Genomic DNA, 21,014 nt, shown 5'->3' with positions numbered 1-21,014 from the left:
CTCTTATCTCCAAGTAACTACCAGAAAACCAGAAGTGGCACTGTGGCTCAAGTGTAGAGCACTAGCCATGAGCTGAAGAGCTCAGGAACAACACCCAGCCCCAGAGTTCAAGCCCTACAATCAAAAAAAAATTATATCACAGAATAAATAGAGAAAAGAAAATGCTGTACTTTTTGACTTGGGAGAGCGACTCTGACACATGGAAATCAAACTGCAAGCAAAATAAACTTTATTGCTAAAATGAACTAACAATATTAAGGAAGACCTGTGACTGTTCTTAGCACAGGCATGGAAACTGCTTCTACACAGCTTTAGCATTGCTGGTGGCACATAACTCTTTAATTTCAACTGGCTTTTAACAAAAAATGGGATGTGGCACTTAACAAAGGAATAAACAGAAGATGGAACAGCTTCATCTGAAACATTTAATCCGTATTATATTGATGTAGCTCATTTCATGACAGTATTGTATCACTGACGTTGAGCTTCGTTGTCTTCAGAGTCTTGGGAGGCCAACAGAGAGAGAAGAGATTGCAGCATATCACACTTCTCCTCCTGTCACCATTAAATGAAAGAAAATAGTGAACCATGTTAAATATTTAGGTAGACATTCATATTTCAGTAAATAAAATATTGAATGGTGAGACCAGTGTTCACTTTCAATTTGGAAGATACTTTAACTTACAATTTCTTTCATACATTTTGATTGTATTTGTGTCATTCTTAGTCTAAATGAATTCAGTTCACGACTGAGATCATTTTCTTCATAATCTCCTATTTCGTGACAGCTCTGAAACAAAAAAGCCATGTTCAATTAGAAACTGCCACTTTTCATCGTGGTTTAAAAATGTGAACAGCTACATTTTAAAAAGAGTAGAGATTAAAATTCAAATGACACTCATTAGTTACTCAAAACCAAAACCATCTACAAACTACATGAAGATCAAAATCACTAGTAAAAAATGTAGAAATACATAACTGAGTCAAACTGAATATTAACAAAACAGAAAATCCAACATTTTATTCAAGCAGGACAAGGAATTTTTAGGATTGAGATGAAATAAAAGAGGGGAAAGAGTATAACATATGTATTAACAAGTACCATAATTTTGAAATCCACTATTAAATTTCCAAAACCTGAAGTAGTAAGCTGTGGCTAGTACATAGTGGTAGTGTATATGAGGCCTTGGGTTCTATCCACAGAACTACAAAAAAATCTCTGTGAGGTGTTATTTCATTTATGATCACTAAGTCAATATAACATGATATTCCTAGGGGGAATAAAATGATCTATATGTAGAATGACCAGTTCAATTCATGAAAAATAGCATAATTGAACCCATTGTCACATGCTCTACCACTCCAGGCATGGCCCCATCCCCCGTGCTCAGTTATTTCTCACATAAGGGGGTCACGCTTTTTTTTTTTCGGCTGGCCTGCACTGCCATCCAGAGCATGGAAGTCATGGGAGTAAGAACAAGTTGTCAAACTGGAGCAATGAGAGGAGAGGAAGAATGAAGCAAATGAAGCTAGAAAGGGGTGGTGTTATGGGGTAGGGATCGAAATATACAAAGGTTTAGAAGGAGAAGCCACTGAACAGTTTGCAAAAGGGGGAGACTTTGCTTTGGGAAAATAACATTGCAGAGCCATGAATGTACCCCTGCAGAGGGAGCGTCACAGGGCCTGCTGGTGGCCTAAGGGAAGGATCATAAAATGCAGCATGAGACATGACAGGCAAGTCCCGCCTTAAGCAGGAACGTTCAGCACTCCCATTTGGAAGCACTCTCTCAAATGGCATGCTAATGGACAAATGTTCTGGAAGAGTACCACAGTGCATCCACGGGGCAGAGCCACATCCATCAAATGTTCTGTTCACAAGTAAGTGGCCCTGTGTGCATCAAGTGTTCTAAATGTGCAGAATGACTATTTTTAAATGAGGTTGTTTTGTGCCATCCCAATTAGTTTGGAAGCATGAAATGTTCATGTGGATGCGAACTAGATACTTAAAATACATTTGAAGAAAAAGAGGAGGAGGAAAAGGAGGATAAAGAGGGAGAAGAAAAACAAGAGGCATACACAGCATTTAGTAGCATCTTAAAGAAGACTGCCCTGCGCAATGCAGAAGTTAGTGTGTTGGGAACAATTTGCTAAGATGTAAAATCTACAGAAGAAAAGTCTCAGTTCATAAACTGCTATTGCAGTTCACTATGTTGTCAGTCTGACTGTTGTAAGTGGCTGCGTAAAACAAGTTGTTGTCCACAACAATATGAAACCAAATGCACCATTAAGACATGTAGAAAAATACAGGTTCTATAGACTTGCTACTTTTACCTATCACTACTCCCTTGGAAAATGGATTGTGGAACAGAGGCTATGATTAAGCTGTTTATAAAGTACCAGTTTCCTGCAGAACTGTGCGTATCTCTGGGTAAAATAACCAATAATAGTGACCACTGTGAATGAATCCTAAAAGTCAAAATAATTTAGTGTACATAGCAAACTGAATAATACCAAATGGAAAAGTCTGAAGAATTTTACAGGTAGAAGCCCAATATTTACAACATTAGTTTATTAAGATAACCAGCATTTTCATTTTCCATAGAAACAGTAAGGAAATATAATAAGAAGATATATTGACAAATATGACAGACCTGCATGTATTTGTTATATAAATCTTCAAAGGCTTCCATGTACTTGTTGTGAAGATTTTGAGAATGTTGGAAAGCCTTTATTTGCTGTTCGAATATAGACTGCAAGTATAAAAGAAAAAATATGTAATAAAGCTTACCCCAAATTATTAAACTTAAATATAATACTTTAAAAAGTCTATTTAAAAATATATTTACATTTAACAAGCTGTTTCAAAGTTTCTATGACTCTGTGCACAAATACATAGAAAAATGATATTATTATCTTGACTCCTAATAATAGAAAAATGTCCAACTTAACAACATTCAAAACATAAGCTTTAGTTCTTAAAAATCTGAAATAGCACACATTTGATATCTCAAAGAATTCTGGACTTTCTGCTTCCCCAGTAATATTCTTGACAGGTTGTAGTCATCAGCTACTCAGTCTTTTACACAGGAACCCACTAATTTTGTAATGCCCAATAACTGCAAAAGAGAATTTAGTAACAAAACATCCTATAAGAATCATATATTGTGGGGCTGGAAGTGGGGCCTAGTGATAGAGTAACTGCCTAGCATGCATTAAGCCCTAGGTCTGATTCCTTGGTAACACATACATAGAAAAAATCAGAAGTGGTGCTGTGGCTCAAGTGGTAGAGCACTAGCCTTGAGAAAGCCCAAGGACAGTGCCTAGACTCTGAGTTCAAGTCCCAGGACTGGCACAAAGGAAAAAAATACCTCATGTCCAAGTTTCTCAATTCCAGCTTCAATGACAGAATCAGTCATCACACCTTTGTCTCCAAATAAATACTCTACCCAATTTCCCTCTGAAAATCACTTGTCTGTATGTTAGTGTCTAAGGGATATGGGAATGGCTGAAGTGGCAAAGCACTTTGCCTAACAAGAATGAGGCTCTGAGAGCAAGTTCTGGTACATCCACAGTCACCCACATGCACACACGCACGTGCTCATGCACATGCACACACACACACACACACACACACACACACACACACACACCTAAGTCCAACCTTTCATTTGCACTGTTACAAGCTTACTAACTGCTCTCTTTTAATTATTGATCACTATGTCATAAACTCACATTGGACTCTAACACTGAACAATAATTAATATTTATACCTTGATACTTATACCTCACTGGGCCTTTCTTAGGAAACAATCCTATCACTTCTCCTCTTTCCTAAAGGCAGAACTCATTCTATTTCTTCTCCTTACTTCTAACCAGGATAACACCTCATTAAAGAAACGGATGGGCTGGACAATGGTGGCTCATGCCTATAATCCCAGCTACTCAGGAAGTTAAGATCTGAGGACAGTGATTCAGAGCCAGTGGAGGCAGGAAACACCATGAGACTCTATCTCCAATAAAATACTCAAAAAATCCAGAAGGGCTGGGAGTTTTTCCTAGTGGTAGAGTGCTTGCCTAGCATGCACAAAGGCCTGGGTTCAATTCCTTGTTACCACATACATAGAAGAAAGCCAGAAGTCGTGCTAAGGCTCAAGTGAGAAAGTCCAAGGGCAGTGCTCAGGCTCTTAGCTCAAGCCCAGAAGTGGCAAAAAAAATCCAGAAGTGACGCTGTGGCTCAAGTGGTAGAGCACTGGCATTGAGCACAAAGATGCTCAGGGACAGTTCCCAGGCCTAGAGTTCAAGCTCCAGGCCCAGCAAAAAAGAAAAGGAAAAAAAAGACAAAGAATAAAGAAAGAAATAGAGGTGATCCCAGGACAGAGGGTCTAGAGAGGGAACTGCAACTTTTCCTATACAAAGGCTCCCTCATTCACTTAAGGTTGGGATTTGGACTGTGATATTCAATGTTATAGCATTAGCTAGAAGACAGGAAGGACACCCTTCTTTGGGTTTAATAAGGCATTTGGGGTTTTGTGATTATGATATGGTGTATTTCCTGTAATGAACATTATTCTATGTTCTGTATTGTTCCTAAGATAGCCACTTTCCCAAGCAGTGTCAGCATATATGCAATCCTTTCCACTATAAAAGGTTTGCTCTTCTCCTTCCTGCTTGACTTGAAGATCTGAACTTCAGTGACTAGCATCCCATTACTACGTTTTCCTCTCATCACCAATCTACGCCCATTCTCTCCTTCATGCTTGTATGAACTGTTAATGAATAGGACTGATAGATCACTGAGGAAAAGTGAAGCTGGATACCCACAGCTAGCTTTCTCCCTTCTTCCTTAACTTTCTTCATGTCTTGTTTCAACAGCTCAGTCAAATTTGCAAACTCAAGCGAATATTCTTCAAAAAGCTTCTGCCTGTAAAAAACCACAATAAATAATGTGCTGCTCGAAAATAATGAGAACTGAAAACATATTCAAGGCTCAGTTGATTTTACCTGATATGTACTATCAATGTACAAGGGAGAAAATAGCAAGTAAAGTCTGAGGGGAAATTAGAAAATAAAATTAATGATTTAATCTTACTTCAAGAATATCTGCTCCTGACTAAGAGAGAGGTTATCTTACATGTGTTAGCTTCAGAAAACACAGGAAGACTTCTCAGAGTATAAATAGCTTATAAAAATGTACTTCAGGGACAAGAACAGTTTCTTGTTGATTTTCTTTGTCTGAATAATGAGGATATTACATTTGTTAAGCATTCAAGACTTCCCAAAATGATTTCATTGTTTGCTACTTTTTCATAATGAGAACTTTGTAGAAAAGATTTCGTGAACTCCATTCAGGAAATGTATACAATATTTATGATTTAATATTTAATATTTTATATAACTAAATATATTTAATCATCATAAGACTAATAGTTGAGACACTAGATGTTAATGCAGCGCACACATGCATAGAATGAGTACAAATTTTTGGTGTTAAACAAATTCAAGGTTAATTACCTTTACAGAAAAAGAAACACATGAAGTATACCTATAATGCCAGTTAAATTATAGGAGACAGAGATTTGAAGATCTTAGCTCAAGTCCACCCCAGGCAGACCTTATCTCACAAACAAAGCTAATTTGGTAGAACATGTCTGAAATCCCAGCTACACGGAGGGTAGATATAAGAGGATTATGATCTGAGCCTGGCCCTGGGGAAAGAGTGAAGATACTATCTGAAAAATAAGCTAAAGAAAAATAAAAAGGGAAGAGCTGGTTGGAGGTGTAGCTTAAGTGGAAGAGTACTTTTATGTCAAATGTGAAGCACCAAGTTCAAATGCCAACATTAGAAGCAAAAAAAAAAAAAAAGCAAAACCAAACCAGACATGATTTCCAATAGTGCTTCTGACAGTAGAGTGTACATATCAATAGTTACAATGGTACAGGTCTCACCTTTCCTCATACTTGCTTTTCATGGTATTCTCAATTTTATCCTGAATGGTTTTCATGGACGCATTGACTTTCATTCTGTTACTTTTGTTCTCTCCCGAAACCAAACTATTAATGCCTTCTACATGGAAAACACATTAGAATTACTAATTAAAAATCTTTCTAGGATGTCTGTCAAGTAAGTAACTGTGATGTCCATTCATAAGCATTGGAAAGAACTGTAGCATTAAGAAACAGGCGTCATTTAAAAATTAACATTAGAGCCAGGGGCCAGGTGGCTCACACATGTAATCCTAGCTATTCAGGAAACTAAAATCTGAGGAAGCAGCTTGAACCCAGCGTGTTGGGGAATCCCATGAGACTCTTACTTCCAATTATGCACCTAAAGCTGGAAGTGGAACTATAGCACAAGTAGAACACTAGCGTCAAGGAAAAAAAGTTCAGGGTTAGCACCCAGGTTCTGAATTCATGTCCTAGGATTGGCAAAAAAAAAATAATGTCAAGATTGCTTGCTTCCTTTCTTTCAGTGAAAATTTATAGTGCCTAACAACTTCAAACTGAATATCTGTAGTTGTACTTTTTAATATTTGAAGTGTAAAATATAGATAAGGAAAACATGTTTGTATATATCAAAGTTGTGACATTTGAACTCTGGGCCTGGGTGATGTCCCTGAGCTTTTCAGCTCAGGGCTTCAGCTCTGCCCCTTTGAGCCACAGCACTTCTGGTTTTCTGATGGTTAATTTGTGGTAAGAGTCTCAGGGACTTTCATGCCCGGACTGGCTTTGAATTGTGATTCTCAGATCTCAGCCTCCTGAATAGCTATGATTACAGGCATGAGCCACTGGCGCCTGTCTCTGAGCACTTTCACTCAATTGTTTAACATTTCACAGCCTATTAGATAAAAACATCACCTTTAGCTTGTTATTGTAAATACCATGCTTTTTGTATTAACAATTAGAATAAGTAAGAAAATCAAAGTCAAGTATGGTAGCACAGGTTTGGAATCCTAGGACTTAGGTAGTTGAAGTAGAATTATATCTTTGTTTAGTCTAGCCTACATAGCAAGATACTGACTCAAAAATAATGTAGCAAAGAAAGTCTACCAAGTGAAATAATAAATCTTACTTAAAACCATGTGTATACAATAGGTCCATAAACACATTCCTGTAGTCCACTGATTTAACCCTTCCTGGTATGAAAGGTGTCTGATGTAAAACAATTTTCTTAAACTACAAGTGTCTCTCCTAAAACATACCTTGAAACTTTTGAAGCATGATTTGTAATTTGACCCTGCAAAAAATCATATTTGTTTTTATAATTAATGTAGGTAAAATGCAATTTTTATTTGACAAGAAGTATTCTATGGCCAGCAGGTTACACAGAACACACGTTTACATGAACAGAAGGTGACTTTTCTGCAGTATTTTATCAGCAGGCAAAAATCACTTTAAATGCATTACCGTACATCTTGTTCATCTGGTCCTAAGAAAATAATGTCCTTTCCATTGTTTGCAGCTGCCTGGCTATTTGCTGCATTGAAAAGAAAAAAAAAGGAAGAAGAGCAACATTTTTAACCAACGTGTGCTATTCTGATCATCTACATGGAGGGGTATCTGAATTACCAACTCTTATGCTCTTTTACAACCACAGTTTTCGTAGGAGACATACATGGATGGAATCATTTACCTGCAAGGCAGACAAAATTAGGTCAAGGGGGGCAGGAGTTTGGTCTAGGGTTAGAGTGCTCAGGCCCTGAGTCTATGCCCCAACATTAGCAAAATAAGAGTACATTTCTTAGCCAAGCACCATGGCTCATACCTGTAATCCTAACTACTCAGGGTGGTAGCACTGACCTGAACAGCTCAAGGAGAGTGCCAAGGCCCAGAGTTCAAGGCCCAGGACCCACTAAAAAAATTAGGCCAGGGCCTAGGAATGTTATATGAAGGCATTAGTGCAATAAGCCTTTCAGGGTGAAAGTCACTGAGGACCATGTCCTATCTACAATGCATGTTGCAAGTGAGTACTACACAGACCTAGAGTAGTTGAATGAAGAATTCCTTAGCTCTGTCACTCCTCAGAATGAAGACATCCAATAAGGCACGTAATGCCTATGAACATTGTATGGCTAAGAAAAGATATAACATTTGAAATGACCTGGAATCCTGAGTAATGACCTTGAACCTAAAGTTCCCAGGGATTTTACCTTGCAGGATTTGGGATAGATAGTGCCCTAGGGCTTGCACAGCTTGGAGGGAGGATAGGAGTGGAGTGTCAGGTCCTGGAGGTGCCACAGGAGGCACATTTTACCTGTGCTCTTGGAATCATCCTGTAAAACCTTGTGATCCTGCAAATCCTGTGGACCCAGCAGATTCTGTGGATTCAGGAGATTCTGTGAATCCTGCAAGTTCTGTGGCTCTTGAGAATTTTGAGGATCTTGAGAGTATTGGGGATCCTGAGAACCCTTTTGTTCCTGTGAATCCTGAAGATTTTTTAGATCTTGAGGATCATTCTCCTCCAGATAATTCTTCTTGGAATCCGTGGCAGTTACATCAAGGTTTTCCCTCTTTTTGGGCTCCATGGCTGGAGTCTTCCCACCTAGAGACAAGAAAGTCCTGAAAATTATAAATATCAAGATATACTAAAGAAAAAGTCTGGGGATTGGGGATGTGGGATTGATGAGAACCAGAAGCGCAGGATATAGGGGGTGCTTGTTTTCACAGGCTGTAGTTGGTTCAGATGTCCTAGCTTGGGTACTGGAGCAGAAAAGGGCAGATGGGCAGTTCCTTCCCACCTACAAGTCTACATGTAAAGCTGTCCCTGCCATACCTGCCTCAACCTATATGACCTTTTCCTGAAGGCAGGGTCATTGCAGCTTCCCCCTGCAGCTCCCCAACCCTTGTGAGACCAAGCCTGTTTTGACATTCTATAACCAACCCATTTAGCTGGTGTCTGTTATGGGGCAATCCAAACGTATCATTGACTCTTTGGATTCCAGGAAGCTTACATAGTGACTGCCAGCAGAAAGCGAATCCATCTGTATGTGGTGTGCCCACTTAGGTAAGGGCTATGAGTACTCAGCATTGTGGACCATGTAGGAGCCCCAAAGGGACCTAAATGAGTCTGTGCATGTGTGTCCTTTTTGAACCAATGGACAGACAAGAATTGTTCCAACTCTCATTGCCTACCACCACTCATGACTTTTTGTACTCTCTAAGAACTGGCTGGCACCTTTGGCCTGGACCAGTCTCCCAGCCAGGACACTCCGGCAAGGGCCATGATCGCTTGCCACCCCATAGTCTCAGGAGCCCTAGAGGGCCCTAAGTGTTTGCAGTGCATGCACTGCCTAACCTGGTCAAGGTGCCTATGCCAATTGCCAACTGTCACTCATGCACTGTTGTGCACTCCAGGACCTGGGATCTTCAGCCTGTATCACTTTTGCAGCCAATACATTTAGACAAGGGCCATAATCACATGCCATCCCAGTCTGCCCAGGAGTCCACAAAAGGGACCTAGCTGTCTCCTGTGCATGTGTCGTTTGCCCTCGTTGGTGGACAGATATGAATGCACTTTCTTGTACTGCTTAGCTCCACTTATGCTCTGTCAGACACAACTAGGATCTGGTACTATCTCCCTGAATCACTTTACCAGCTGCATTCTGGTTGGACTGTGACCATCTCCATCCCCGAATGGCCCAAGAACCTAAAGTGACATCTGTGTCTCCTGCGAATGAACAGCCTGTTCTGGCAAACAAACATAATAAAGGGTCCCCATTTGCACTGCCAACTGCCACTCACGCTCTCTCAGATGCTCTAGGAACTGGGACCTTAGAGTTGTATCACATGCAGAAACAGACTGACTCTGCCCCGTGTTGATCTACATAGGAGCCCCAAAAGGACCTACGTGTCTCCTGTACATGTGTAGCCTGTCTTGGCCAATAGACAGATATAAAGAGTCCCCACCTCTACTCCCACCCAGCAGTCATGCCCTCTCATAGTGCAGGACCTGGGACCTACTGCCAGGACCACTTTACCAGGCTTCGCGGTCAGGAGAGAACCGTGAGAACTCGCGGTGGTGGATAGCGCGGGAGTCACAAGGGTACGCAGGTGTCTGCTGCGCATGCGTGGCGTCCTGGCCAACCGCCACTAAGAATAGTCCCCACTGCTACCGCCAACCGCCACTCCTGAAACCCTGGCCAGAATCACTTCACAGCCTGTACATTCAGACAATGGGGCGTCACTACTCGCCATCCTGGCCTGCCTAGGAGCCCCCCAGAGGGATCTAGCTATCTCTTGCACATGCTTGGCTTGTTCCCGGCAACAGAGAGATACGAATGCCCCTCCACCCAACCCCCTCCCCCAGCCAACTGCCACTCATGTCCTCTCGTACACTCCACGACCTAAGACCTTCATCTTGGATCAGTTTCCCAAGCTGCAGGCTTTTTGGACTATTACCATTCGCTATTCCGAATTTCTCAGTAACCTCAAAGGGACATCGGTGTCTCCTGAAAATGCACACCCTATCCTGCCCAAGGAACCAAATAAAAGATCCCAACCTCCACTGCCAACTCTACTCACGGCCTCTCAGCTGCTCCAGGGCATGGGACCTTTGCCGTGAATCACTTCACAGCCGGCACCCTCAGGGAAGGGCCGTTATTTGCGTCTTGGATGGCCCAGGAGTCACGAGGGGCTGTAGATGTCTCCTGCGCACGCGCGGATGTCTCATGCGCATGCGCGGAAGTCTCCTGCGCATGCGCGGCATCCTGGCCAAGGGCCAATAAGAATAGTCTCCACCCACACCGGCCTCTCAGACACTCCCAGACCTGGGACCTTTCGTGTGAATCACTTTCACATTTAGTACGCCCAGGTAAGGGGCATCACCAGTCACCACCCTGATCTGCTCAAGAGTCCTCCAAACACACCTAGGTTTCTCCTGTGGAGGCGAAGCCTATCCCGGCCAAAGTCCCCACTCCCACTCCCCACGACCAGTCATGCCCTCTCATATTCCAGGACCTGGGACCTACTATCTGGACCAATTTACCACACTTCGTATCCAGGGGAGAGCCGTGACTACTCGCAGTCGTGGATAGCCCAGGAGTCACGAGGATACTCAGGTCTCTTGCGCATGCGTGGCCAAGGGCCTCTAGGAATGTTCCCCACTGCTACTGTCAGCCGCCACCCTTGCCCGGTAGTGGTGTCCAGGACTTGGAACCTTGGCCTGAATCACTTCACAGCCTGTACATTCAGACAATGGCCTTGATCACGTGTCATCCTACTCTTCCTGAGAGCCCCCTGCGCACACATGACTTGTCCCAGCCAAGACACACATATGAATGGCCTACGCTTGCCTAACTGCTAACTGCCACCCTTGCTCTCTCAGATGCTCTAGGACCTGGAACCGTTTCTCTGACCACTTTACCACCCTGAACACTCAAGCGACAATGGTGACCACTTGACATCCTGGACTGCTCACGTGATATTGAAGGGACCGAAGTATGTCCTGTGCATTCTCAACCTATCCTGGCCAAGTGATAGATATGGATGGTCCTCACCCGTTAACTCTCAGATGCTCCAGGACTTGGGACCTTCTTCCTGAAAGGTTTCCTTAAGCGGTCTCCCAAAGGCCTCAGCCAGTTCCATGCCTACATAAAACTCTAGTGATAATCTCCTCACATGCCAACTTTGCCAATCTAAGGTCAATTATCTTATTCCCCAGGAAGCAAGGATCCAAGCTGACCCCATTTTCCAATAGTTGACACCTTCCTCATAGACTACTCCCCAACTACCATCCCCTATCTTTCACATACCTGAGTGACTCCATGTCCCCCCTACCCTTTGGGCTGCAAGTACCTGTGAACTACACATAGTACCAGCCTGCCTGGCGGCACTACTTGAAGAAGTTGTGCACAAGAATTGCCAAAAATGTACAAGTGCCTAGTTGATTGGGCGTTATCATGCACATGTACAAGGCTGGTCCACGTTGGCTACACTCCACACAGCCTTAGAAGTATCACACTTCTGATGGCTTCCTTGACCCTGTTGGTCAAGGAATTCCCGCGGTCCTTTGTTACTAATCCTTCCCAGGCTCTCAGCTTGGCACTGGACCCAATGATACTGAAAAATGAGACCAGGCCTGGACCCTGCACCTCATGTGGGAAGGACAACTGGACAGCATCTGCTATCTCCTTCCACCCTTCCCTATATGTACCACACTTGTAAGTCATCTTATAACCCCCATGACTACTACACAGAGCATCACTCACACAGTTCGCTGTCAGTGTACCTGTCCATTCATGGTTCTTTCTCAGCAATGATGGAATCCATATTCATTCTTTTTTTTTTGCCAGTCCTGGGCTTGGGCTCAGGGCTTGAGCACTGTCCTTGGACTTTCTCAAGGCTAGAGCTCTACCCCTTGAGCCTCAGCACCACTTCTGGCTTTTTTCTATGTATGTGGTACCAAGGAATCGAACCCGGGTCTTCATGCATGTTAGGCAAGCACTTTAACCACTAGGCCAAACTCCCGGCCCCTAATCCATATTCATTCTGACTTTTGTCTTATGTATCAAAAGTATCATGACTTGGGAGTTCCTAAGTCATAGGCTAGTGAAATTTCTTTTTTAAAGGCAGAATATACTATAATGCTCAAATGCTTCTCTTTATGATCCAATAGTACACAACTTTCCCATTTTGACATAGTCTTAACACTATATACTGTAGATTTATTGAAGTTGTTTTTACGTGATATAAAGTAATAGGTCTTCAATACCCCAGTCACTACAATTGACCTGTGTTTATGATGCCTGGCCATATGTCTTTTTGTTTGTAAATTCAAGAAATTATGTTCCTTTCTGAATTGCAAAACTCTTTTATACATTATGATAGTAACATTTTTTGTTCCAGTCCAGAGGCTTGAACTCAGTCAGGGCCTAGACACGGTATTTGAGCTTTTTTTCTCTCTCAAGGCTAGTACTCTACCACTTGAGCCACAACTCTACTTCTGGCTTTTTGGTGGTTCTTTGGATCTAAGAATCCCATGAACTTTCCTGCCTGGACTGCCTTTGAGCCAAGATTGTGAGATCTCACCCTTCTGAGTAGCTAGGATTACAGGCATGAGCCACTAGTGCCTGCTGTGATATTGTTAGGACTGCGTTCTGAAATATCAAAAATAAACCTGTATTCTTTTCTTTTCTTTTCTTTCTGAACTGATACCGGGCATGGAACTCCAGGTATCAAGTTCTAACATTTGACAACTTGAGCCACATCTCCAATTCTGGCTTTTTGCTGTTAATTGGACATACATCTGTCCAGTCTGGTCCAAACTTTGATCCTCAGATTTTAGACTCCTGAGTAGCTAGTATTACATACATGAGCTGCCAATGCCTAGCTTTTATCTTCTAATAAAAGATAAGAGCCTTGATTTTGCATTCTTGGTCCTATGTTCATCTACAATTGCTTTTATTTGGCTGTTGATGTCATGTGGACAGGCTATAACAATTTTGTTCTCCAATATGGGAAAATAGCCCCCAGTCAATTCCTTGGGTGTCTGTTTATTATTCACTCTATTTCTGAATTTTCCATCATGTTTCCTTTATCTCTTTTTTACCTGTCAGAACTACAGTGTTTGGATTCAGTCTTTGTAGTGTACCACTATAACTTTGTATATATGTTATGGATTTAAACTCTAGTCTTCGTGACATGCTCCTACCACATCTTGCTTTAGCTTCTTTTTTAAGACAAGGGTTTACTTTTTCTTTTTGCCCTGGGTCAGTCTGGGTCAGTTGATCTTCCTATCCTCTATTTTTCCAATAGGTGGAAGCATAGGCCTATAACCCCATGCCCTGCTTCGTGGTTGAAGTCAAGTCTGGCTAAGGTTTTCTCCACATTGATCTCAAACTGTGAAGAACTTCCTAATTTCTACTTCTGAAATAACTGTGATACAAGCATGACCATCATACCAGGCTACCGTGATGTCTTACAGGACAGTTTACCCTCTGAACTCAGAGGGTCATGGATTTCCACATGATGTTTGTTTGGTGTGTGTGTGTAGGGGGGAGTAGCACATTCAGTCCATTTCACTGACTGTCAAGACACTAAATAACATAAAACAAATAGTTTGAGGCATAATGAAGTGTCCATACAGTCATATTGATGTGGCCACTTGATTTTACCATGATGCCAAGGCAATTCAACTGAGGAAAAGATTGTGTTTGCCACATTGCTGCTGGGAAACATGATAATTCAAATAGAAAACTTAATCTTGAATTGAATTTGCCTTATACTATACAGTGATGCATAACCATAAATATAAGAACTAAAGCAGTAACATTTCAATAACAAGGGCTGAGAAGGGTCATTTGCACACGTGAATTACAATAGGATAGAGGGTGTGACTTCTTTCCTAGTGATGTCCAAGTATCAGTAAAATACTAACACTGTTGGGTGAAGGTCCTAAGATGAGCAAAAATATTTTTTTCCAAGCTCCCAGGCAGCTGATCAGGTAGAGATGAATGCCCATTTTGCACTTTATTTTACATTTGATTTATTCATTTTTGTTATACATCATATAGTCTATTTATACACATCAGTCTTTAATAATATAAAACAAATAATCAGCCTTTAAAATGTGTAAGTCGTATGCTCTAACATTAAAGATAAATCTCAGAATTAGTATCCTTACTGGCTCATATAATATATTGGTACCTGCTGTTATTTAAACGCCATCTAGTTTCCTTTCTGTTAATCTTGTGAGCTCTAAATTGTCTGGAAATTAATAGTTGGGTTATATGAGTTTAAAAGTTCCTAGTGAAAAGAATATTATATTATGTAGCTTGGAATGTAACTTGACTTTATAATAAAAAATAAGACAGTCTCGGCTGAAATTGGGGACACCTAGGTTTATTTTTTTCTCATTTTCATTATCATTAGCTGTACAAAGGAGTTCTTTTATTCTGTTGTGACATTGTACAATAATCAAATAGATAATTTTTATTATTGAGTTTTGTTATACAGGGTAGATTTCGTTGTTACCTCTCCACACATTTATCCTATATTCCCATCAATTTCACTGCCTTTAGATCTATTCATTTTCATGAGGTTCCAAGGGGCATCTGTTAAGAGGGAATTCTTAGAAACTAGTTGTGAAGCAGTGTTTTATTCCAGTTTCATAGTGTGAGTTTTTTGTTTGATATTAGAGCCATCCTATTTTTTTGTTTTTTCCAGTCCTGGGCTTGAGCTCAGGGCCTGAGCACTGTCCTTGGACTTTCTCAAGGCCAGAGCTCTACCACTTGAGCCTCAGCACCACTTCTGGCTTTTTTCTATATGTGGTACCAGGGAATCGAACCTGGGTCTTCATGCATGCTAGGCAAGCACTTTAACCACTAGGCCAAACTCCCGGCCCCCATCCTATTTTTTATACCACCTCAAAGGATTGTGATATATATTTTCTTTACTTTCCCATTTTTTTCCTGAAGTTGGTTGTAAAATTTAGTAGTGATAAGGAAACAGAACAGTAAGGTACTTGTTGGGCTTTGTATTTTCAGCTCTATCATCTTCTGATTTCATAGAAATCATCTTAAAATATTTGTAAAAATAACAGGGGAAGAATGTCCTAATTAACATGAATCCAAAGCTCAGTGTTGTAATACGTGCCCATATAGCAAGCATTCTGGAGTTTGAACCAGGGGGATTACTTCAATCCAGGAGCTTGAAATAGGCCTAGGCAACATAGCAAAACCTATTCTTAAAGCAAAAGCATATTTAAAAAGTAAAATTCCCATAAAGCACATAATAAAATTCTTAGTGATCTGTGTTTTCCAAATATTTCTTACCTTTGATACAAAAAAAGGCAGAGTATAAGTTTTAAAAATTCACAAGCTGAAAGAAAATATTTTACAAATACATATCTCATGAGGGACTTAGGTCTAAAATTCTCACAACTTTATAACAAGATAACAACTCAAAAATGTGTTGAAGATGAACGTTCTCAAAGAAGGCAAGTGAATAGCCAACAAATACATGAAAAAATACCCAGCAATGTTAGTTATCCTAGAAATGTAAATCGGAACCACAATGACATACCACTTCGTCTCACTAGGAGGGCTAGAGGAGAAAAGACAAGGACAACTTTTACCGGGGAGAAATTAGAACGCTTATACAAGCTGTGAGAACAAAAAACAGTGTAGATGCTTTTGGAAAACTGTTTGGCAGTTTCTCAAAAAGTGCAACGCAGTGTGATATCATAGGACACAGCAACTGCACTCTTATCTAAGTAGCCAAGAGACATAAAAACATATATCCACATGGAAACATTTATACATTCCCAGCAGTTTCATTATGGCTCCAAACCAGCCACAATTGAAATATCCACCAACAACATGTACCCAGCATGTATTCTGGTTTATCCATATAAGGGGGAAATACTCAGAAAGAATGGATAAAATATTGATAGAAACACAGCTATCTGCATACCAAAGTAATTATAAGAAAAAGTAGTTTATATAGAATTCTAGAAAAGGCAAGTTAATTTATAGTGAAGAAAACTGAGCAGTATATATAATTAGGTGACAGGGAAGAGCAGAAAGGAAGAGGTATGGGGAGCACAAGGCTGGACTTTGGTTGGAGATGTTCTGTGTTAATGGTGGGCATATGTTTTTTTATAGGTGTATACATATGTCAAAATCCATCCAATTTGTATAGTTTAAAGTTGTACAGTCTACTGCATGCCTATTATATACCTCATAAAACTGCCAGAGAAAGCTAAAAAAAAATCCAAGCTCAAGAAATGTCCAAATGTGCACTAGGTCTTTACTTCTAACTTCAATGTTCTTAGATGGTTAAAAAAAGGACCAGATTTAGGCCTCTTGGATGCAAAAAGAGGGCCAGTGCCCCTTGTGAATATCCACCGCCTTGAACTTGAAAATGTTTCCAATATAAAAATAGAAGAACTTGTAAAAGTCAGCCATGGTAGGAAATATTGGTCATGCTGACATCTGGGAGGCTGAGGCAGGTGGATCATGAATTTCAGCTTGGGCTACATTAGCATGTTTAAGGCCAGCCTGGATTGTACAGAGAGTTACTGTTCCAAAAACCCCAGACAAGAACAAAAAAGAATTTTCAGACAAGGTGTCCATGAATCCCAGAGGATCAATAACGACCCTGGGACTAGCAAAAGTTAGAAACAACTGTATAGACCATAGCAAGTGGGAACTTGTGAGGACTATGTTGGGACTCCCTTCCAGTCCCATCTCATGGTACCACATCATAAGAAGTAGATTCTGGCCATGTAGACGCATAAGGTCACAGTCTCACACACATCATACCTATAGTGCACAATGTTAGTGCTCGTAAAAGAATAACTCCAAATACTATAGTAGCTCGACTTTATGTCAACATTCCTTCATGGATTATAGAATAATATTGTCATATTTTGAAAAATTGCTCATCTGGAACCAGCTTGTCCAAACTTGTATATATGGCATACCAAGCTCTCCCATATTCTGACTTTAATTGACCTTTTAACCCAGAATTGGGTGAGAGAACTCCCCTGTTCTTTTTGTGTCTCCCCAACACACCATACCCTCTCCTCCCAACCATTCCCAAATATCCCAACTCAAGGTTTCCTAGCAACCCCATCAAAATCACTCCAATTCCACTTCGTGTGTGGAGAGCTGGGTTCTGCACTCACAGTGATGTGCCCTTTTGTCTGAAGTCTGGCTAAAAAAATGTGAAGGATGGACTTCTCGAAAAACTGGTGGGAAACTTGTTAAGGAACTAACAGGCTAACCCTCCCTTTCTTCTCTTAGTCATAGTGTCTATCCAGCCTTTATTAGCTGCTAGAGGATTCTGTACCAGGGGCAGACAAAGGTATCACCCTGGAGGCAGGGGCCCAGAGAAAAACGTAAGTAGTGGCTTTGGGGTTTTCCCAGTTTCATACTGACATCAATCTTATGATTTCTAACTGAACTACGTCTCAGGTTTCTTGAAACCATCCAAACAGCCCTTCTTCACTAGGGGCTCCTTTCAAGGTAAACCTTCCTTATTTACAGCTAAGGTAAGTGGGAACATTTCCATTGCATAGTGAATTCCAGCCCCCATGGAAATACTCACATGGGTTTTAGGAATCTCTTGAAAAGCACACAAAGCTTCAGAAAAACAAATGGCCAAAAGGCAAAGGGTCATCCAGAGAATTTCATGAAGAGAATTTGCTCTGTGGGGTGTGTGTATGTGTGTGTGTGTGTGTGTGTGTGTGTGTGTGCACACGCTTGCGCATGCTGGAAGGGAGTAGAAGTTAGAAGACCTGAAAAATAGCAGGACATTAAAAATATAGTTTAACGTTTCATATATTATTCATCTCTCAAAAAGCAAGTGTGAACCATCACCCCTGTCCTCCACACAGCAGGTGGGGTGAAGCCCCACTTCCAGGCACCATAGGACAAAAGTTACAAGTGTCCGATCTGTGACCTCTGGCTTTTATTCCGTGCAAAACCCGTTCAGTTCATATTTTATACCTGATCATCATCCCTGAAAGAAATGCCTACTTCTAATCACCTGGCAGTGAAAACGGTACTAACAAGAGCTAAATTAGATGGAGATTCAACAAAGAAAGAGCTGTATTGTCATTATCCAGGCAGGCAATGGGTATCCTGGAGTTTTTCAGGGTACTTTGACATGATTCTCTGGACAGATTTATTTTCTGCTGAAAATGCCTGCATAGAAGCCATCCTTCCTATAGTAAATCATCCTTGAGTATAGCGTCAAAGTGAAAGAAAATGCCTATGTTGAAAATAGAGTTAGCTTTTATTTGAAGGTCAATAGACTGTCATTATACTTGCAAGTTCCAACACTTCCTCCATAGAAGCTGGTGACTATGTGTCTTATAGGAACAGAATCATTCACTTCTCATAGCTATAGAAATGCATATTAACGTTTGAGTGACTGAGTGTTTACCACATATAATACCTCCCACTGCAGGCACTTCCACAGGTGGGGACTGGTTTCCTGTATCTGTCAGCCTTAGGAGAGACTGAGCCTCAGAAAAACCCAGCCTGCGGAATGGCATTGCCAGAGGCTTCGAAGACACTGTTCCTAATACTACTTTTCCTAGTGGAAATACCAAAGTTACAGATACTTTGGACTTTCATTATACAAAGTTGGAGATGACTACAACAGAGCCTGAGTCCAGTATGCTAAGACAGCTGAGTTCATTTCATATGTGTTTGGCAGTGTTTGCACTGGGATTGGCAGAGAGATATATGGCCAATGTGACAAACATCTGTAAGCTTCTGGGGACAGCCTTAAACAGACAAGAAGATAAACACAGGACAGCCTTCAGAATTCTACTGGAGGAGGCAGAGACAAAAGCAAATCACAAGAATTCTGGAACTTTCCATAAAATAGTTTCTTTATATAAAACTTAAATCTTTCTCTATGTATGTATTTATAAAAAAATATCTGTAGTAATTCAGACAACATCCCTCAGGAGGAATCCTGGGCTTCCAGGTCTTCCTGCACCCTCCCAGCAAGAAGCAGCTTTTGATCATTTCACCTATGAGGAAGGTGCAACTGTGTGTTCCGATGGATGTCCTTCAACACACTCTTTGCCCTTCAGGTGGCCTCTATGATAAAGCGCCACTCCCTTGTGGAGTAGAAAGGGTTAGAAGGTAGCCAGCTGAGAAGGCTACTCAGTGGAGAACAGCAAGAGGTGGACCTCCCAGGTGTCTGGGGATAGGGTGCAGTGAATAGGATAGTGCTTCCTCTGCTGGCCACAGCTTCCTCTTGAAAAATACCCATGGCTTTCAGTGACATGCTATTTGAAGGGTCTACCCTATCTGTGCAAGGAAGAGAGGGGAGGATTACTTCATGACAAGGAGAAGACACTGAGTTTGTACACCCCTTCCATGTGCATCTGGGAGACTCCCCTTCTCTCTGCCTGAGGTCTTCTCAGAGGGTTGAGGATATGCTGAGGTTTTGTGATGCTGGAGTTGTAACCAAGGGCTTTGTCGTACTAGGCAAGCACTTTGCCACTGAGCTATACCTAGCCTGAGGGACTGTTATTTAAGGAGTGACTATGTGACACTCACATGGCAAAACTTTCCATTATTGATTTACATTATCCCTGAATACCAAAACGTTAAAGCAACACATTTCTAGTAGTCCAAGAATTACTGTGTGAAAGACAGCAGTCCTATGTTTCCTACATGCAATTCAAGGCCCACATAAGTGCACATTTCTACCTATCCTGATTTTCCTTCATCCTAATAATCACTATCACAAGATAAGGGATCCCTGAAGGGAAGGAACAGGTAAGTCTGAGAGGAGGAAATAGAGGAGAGGTTGCAGAGGCCACTATGGTCTTGTCCTGCTTGGGCAAAGAGGAGACTGAAGTCAGCAGGTTGGCAGAGCTGTAAATGTCTTTGTATGTATTATGCAGACCACAGTGCTATAAGGAACAAAATGGAAAATGTTCCTCTAGCAGAGAGCAGATGTTCAGGATCCCTGAGTCTTACCATCTCTGCTGAGCCCAGGCTAGTAATTTCCTAGAAGCCTGAGCTCAGAGATGATGGGGTTAGACATAGGTACTCCAAAAAGCAGTAGAGGGGGGTTACTTTTCACCCTAACCCCCTTCCCACAGGGTGTTACCTCTGTCGTACAGGCCAACTGGGTAACCTGTGCTTTGCCATGGATCAGCAGGCTAACTTCACAGCTCCCTTCAATTATAACCTCTTAATGTATTAAAGTGCTTTTAGTATTTGCTACTGTGAAACAGTAACAATTTTTATGGAAAAAGGAGAGAGAGAGGACATAGGTGATCCCATTAGAAACTCAGCAACTTATTGGTGCCTAGAGTTGGCTCTAAACTTCTGCTTCTTTCCTATTGCAGAAGAGTACAAGAGCGTTGCTGTTCATGGAGATCCAAGAGAGCAATTCATTGTCTTTAATGCACTACTTTGCTCACCTGACGCCTGCATTCATCCACACCCACATCTGTGTACCTTCCACGAGTGTCAGGTCCAGGCCCTGGATAGACGGGCCTTCCAGGGGCAGTGCGTCATCAGGGACTAGGGAGGTGCGTTTCC

The 21,014-nt window shown here is 41.4% G+C and overlaps 1 protein-coding gene across 4 annotated transcripts; it reads right to left on the bottom strand.

Moving 5' to 3' along the window:
• Nucleotides 1-212: 212 nt before the first annotated feature.
• LOC150041713 (synaptonemal complex protein 3-like) lies at nt 213-20,959 on the bottom strand. Of its 4 annotated transcripts, none has more exons than XM_090326507.1 (9): nt 20,894-20,959; nt 8,252-8,539; nt 7,405-7,474; nt 7,200-7,234; nt 5,947-6,064; nt 4,822-4,921; nt 2,652-2,750; nt 686-790; nt 213-555 (listed from the first exon to the last, which is right to left on the bottom strand). In XM_090326507.1, exons 1-9 carry the CDS (start codon nt 20,904-20,906, stop codon nt 472-474), a joined length of 912 nt encoding a protein of 303 aa, XP_090182633.1. In that variant the 5' UTR covers nt 20,907-20,959; the 3' UTR covers nt 213-471. The 4 variants fall into 4 exon arrangements, with proteins under 4 accessions (XP_090182633.1, XP_090182634.1, XP_090182636.1 ...); XM_090326508.1 differs by lacking the exon at nt 20,894-20,959 and adding an exon at nt 10,519-10,614; XM_090326510.1 differs by lacking the exon at nt 20,894-20,959 and adding an exon at nt 10,497-10,611.
• Nucleotides 20,960-21,014: the final 55 nt, after the last annotated feature.

The sequence above is a fragment of the Megascapheus bottae genome, chromosome X, assembly GCF_031878675.1.
Source record: "Megascapheus bottae isolate mThoBot1 chromosome X, mThoBot2.hap1, whole genome shotgun sequence".
NCBI classification, from domain to species: domain Eukaryota; kingdom Metazoa; phylum Chordata; class Mammalia; order Rodentia; family Geomyidae; genus Megascapheus; species Megascapheus bottae.
The sequence above is the reverse complement of the archived record's forward strand: the minus strand, read 5'-3'. Positions and strand labels throughout refer to the sequence as shown.

Coding starts and splice junctions, on each gene's coding strand:
- LOC150041713 (XM_090326507.1), bottom strand. Junction 7,475..8,251: donor GGATGATTCCAAGAGCACAG/GTAAAATGTGCC, acceptor TTTTCAATGCAG/CAAATAGCCAGGCAGCTGCA. Junction 2,751..4,821: donor AAGAAGGGAGAAAGCTAGCT/GTGGGTATCCAG, acceptor TTATACTTGCAG/TCTATATTCGAACAGCAAAT.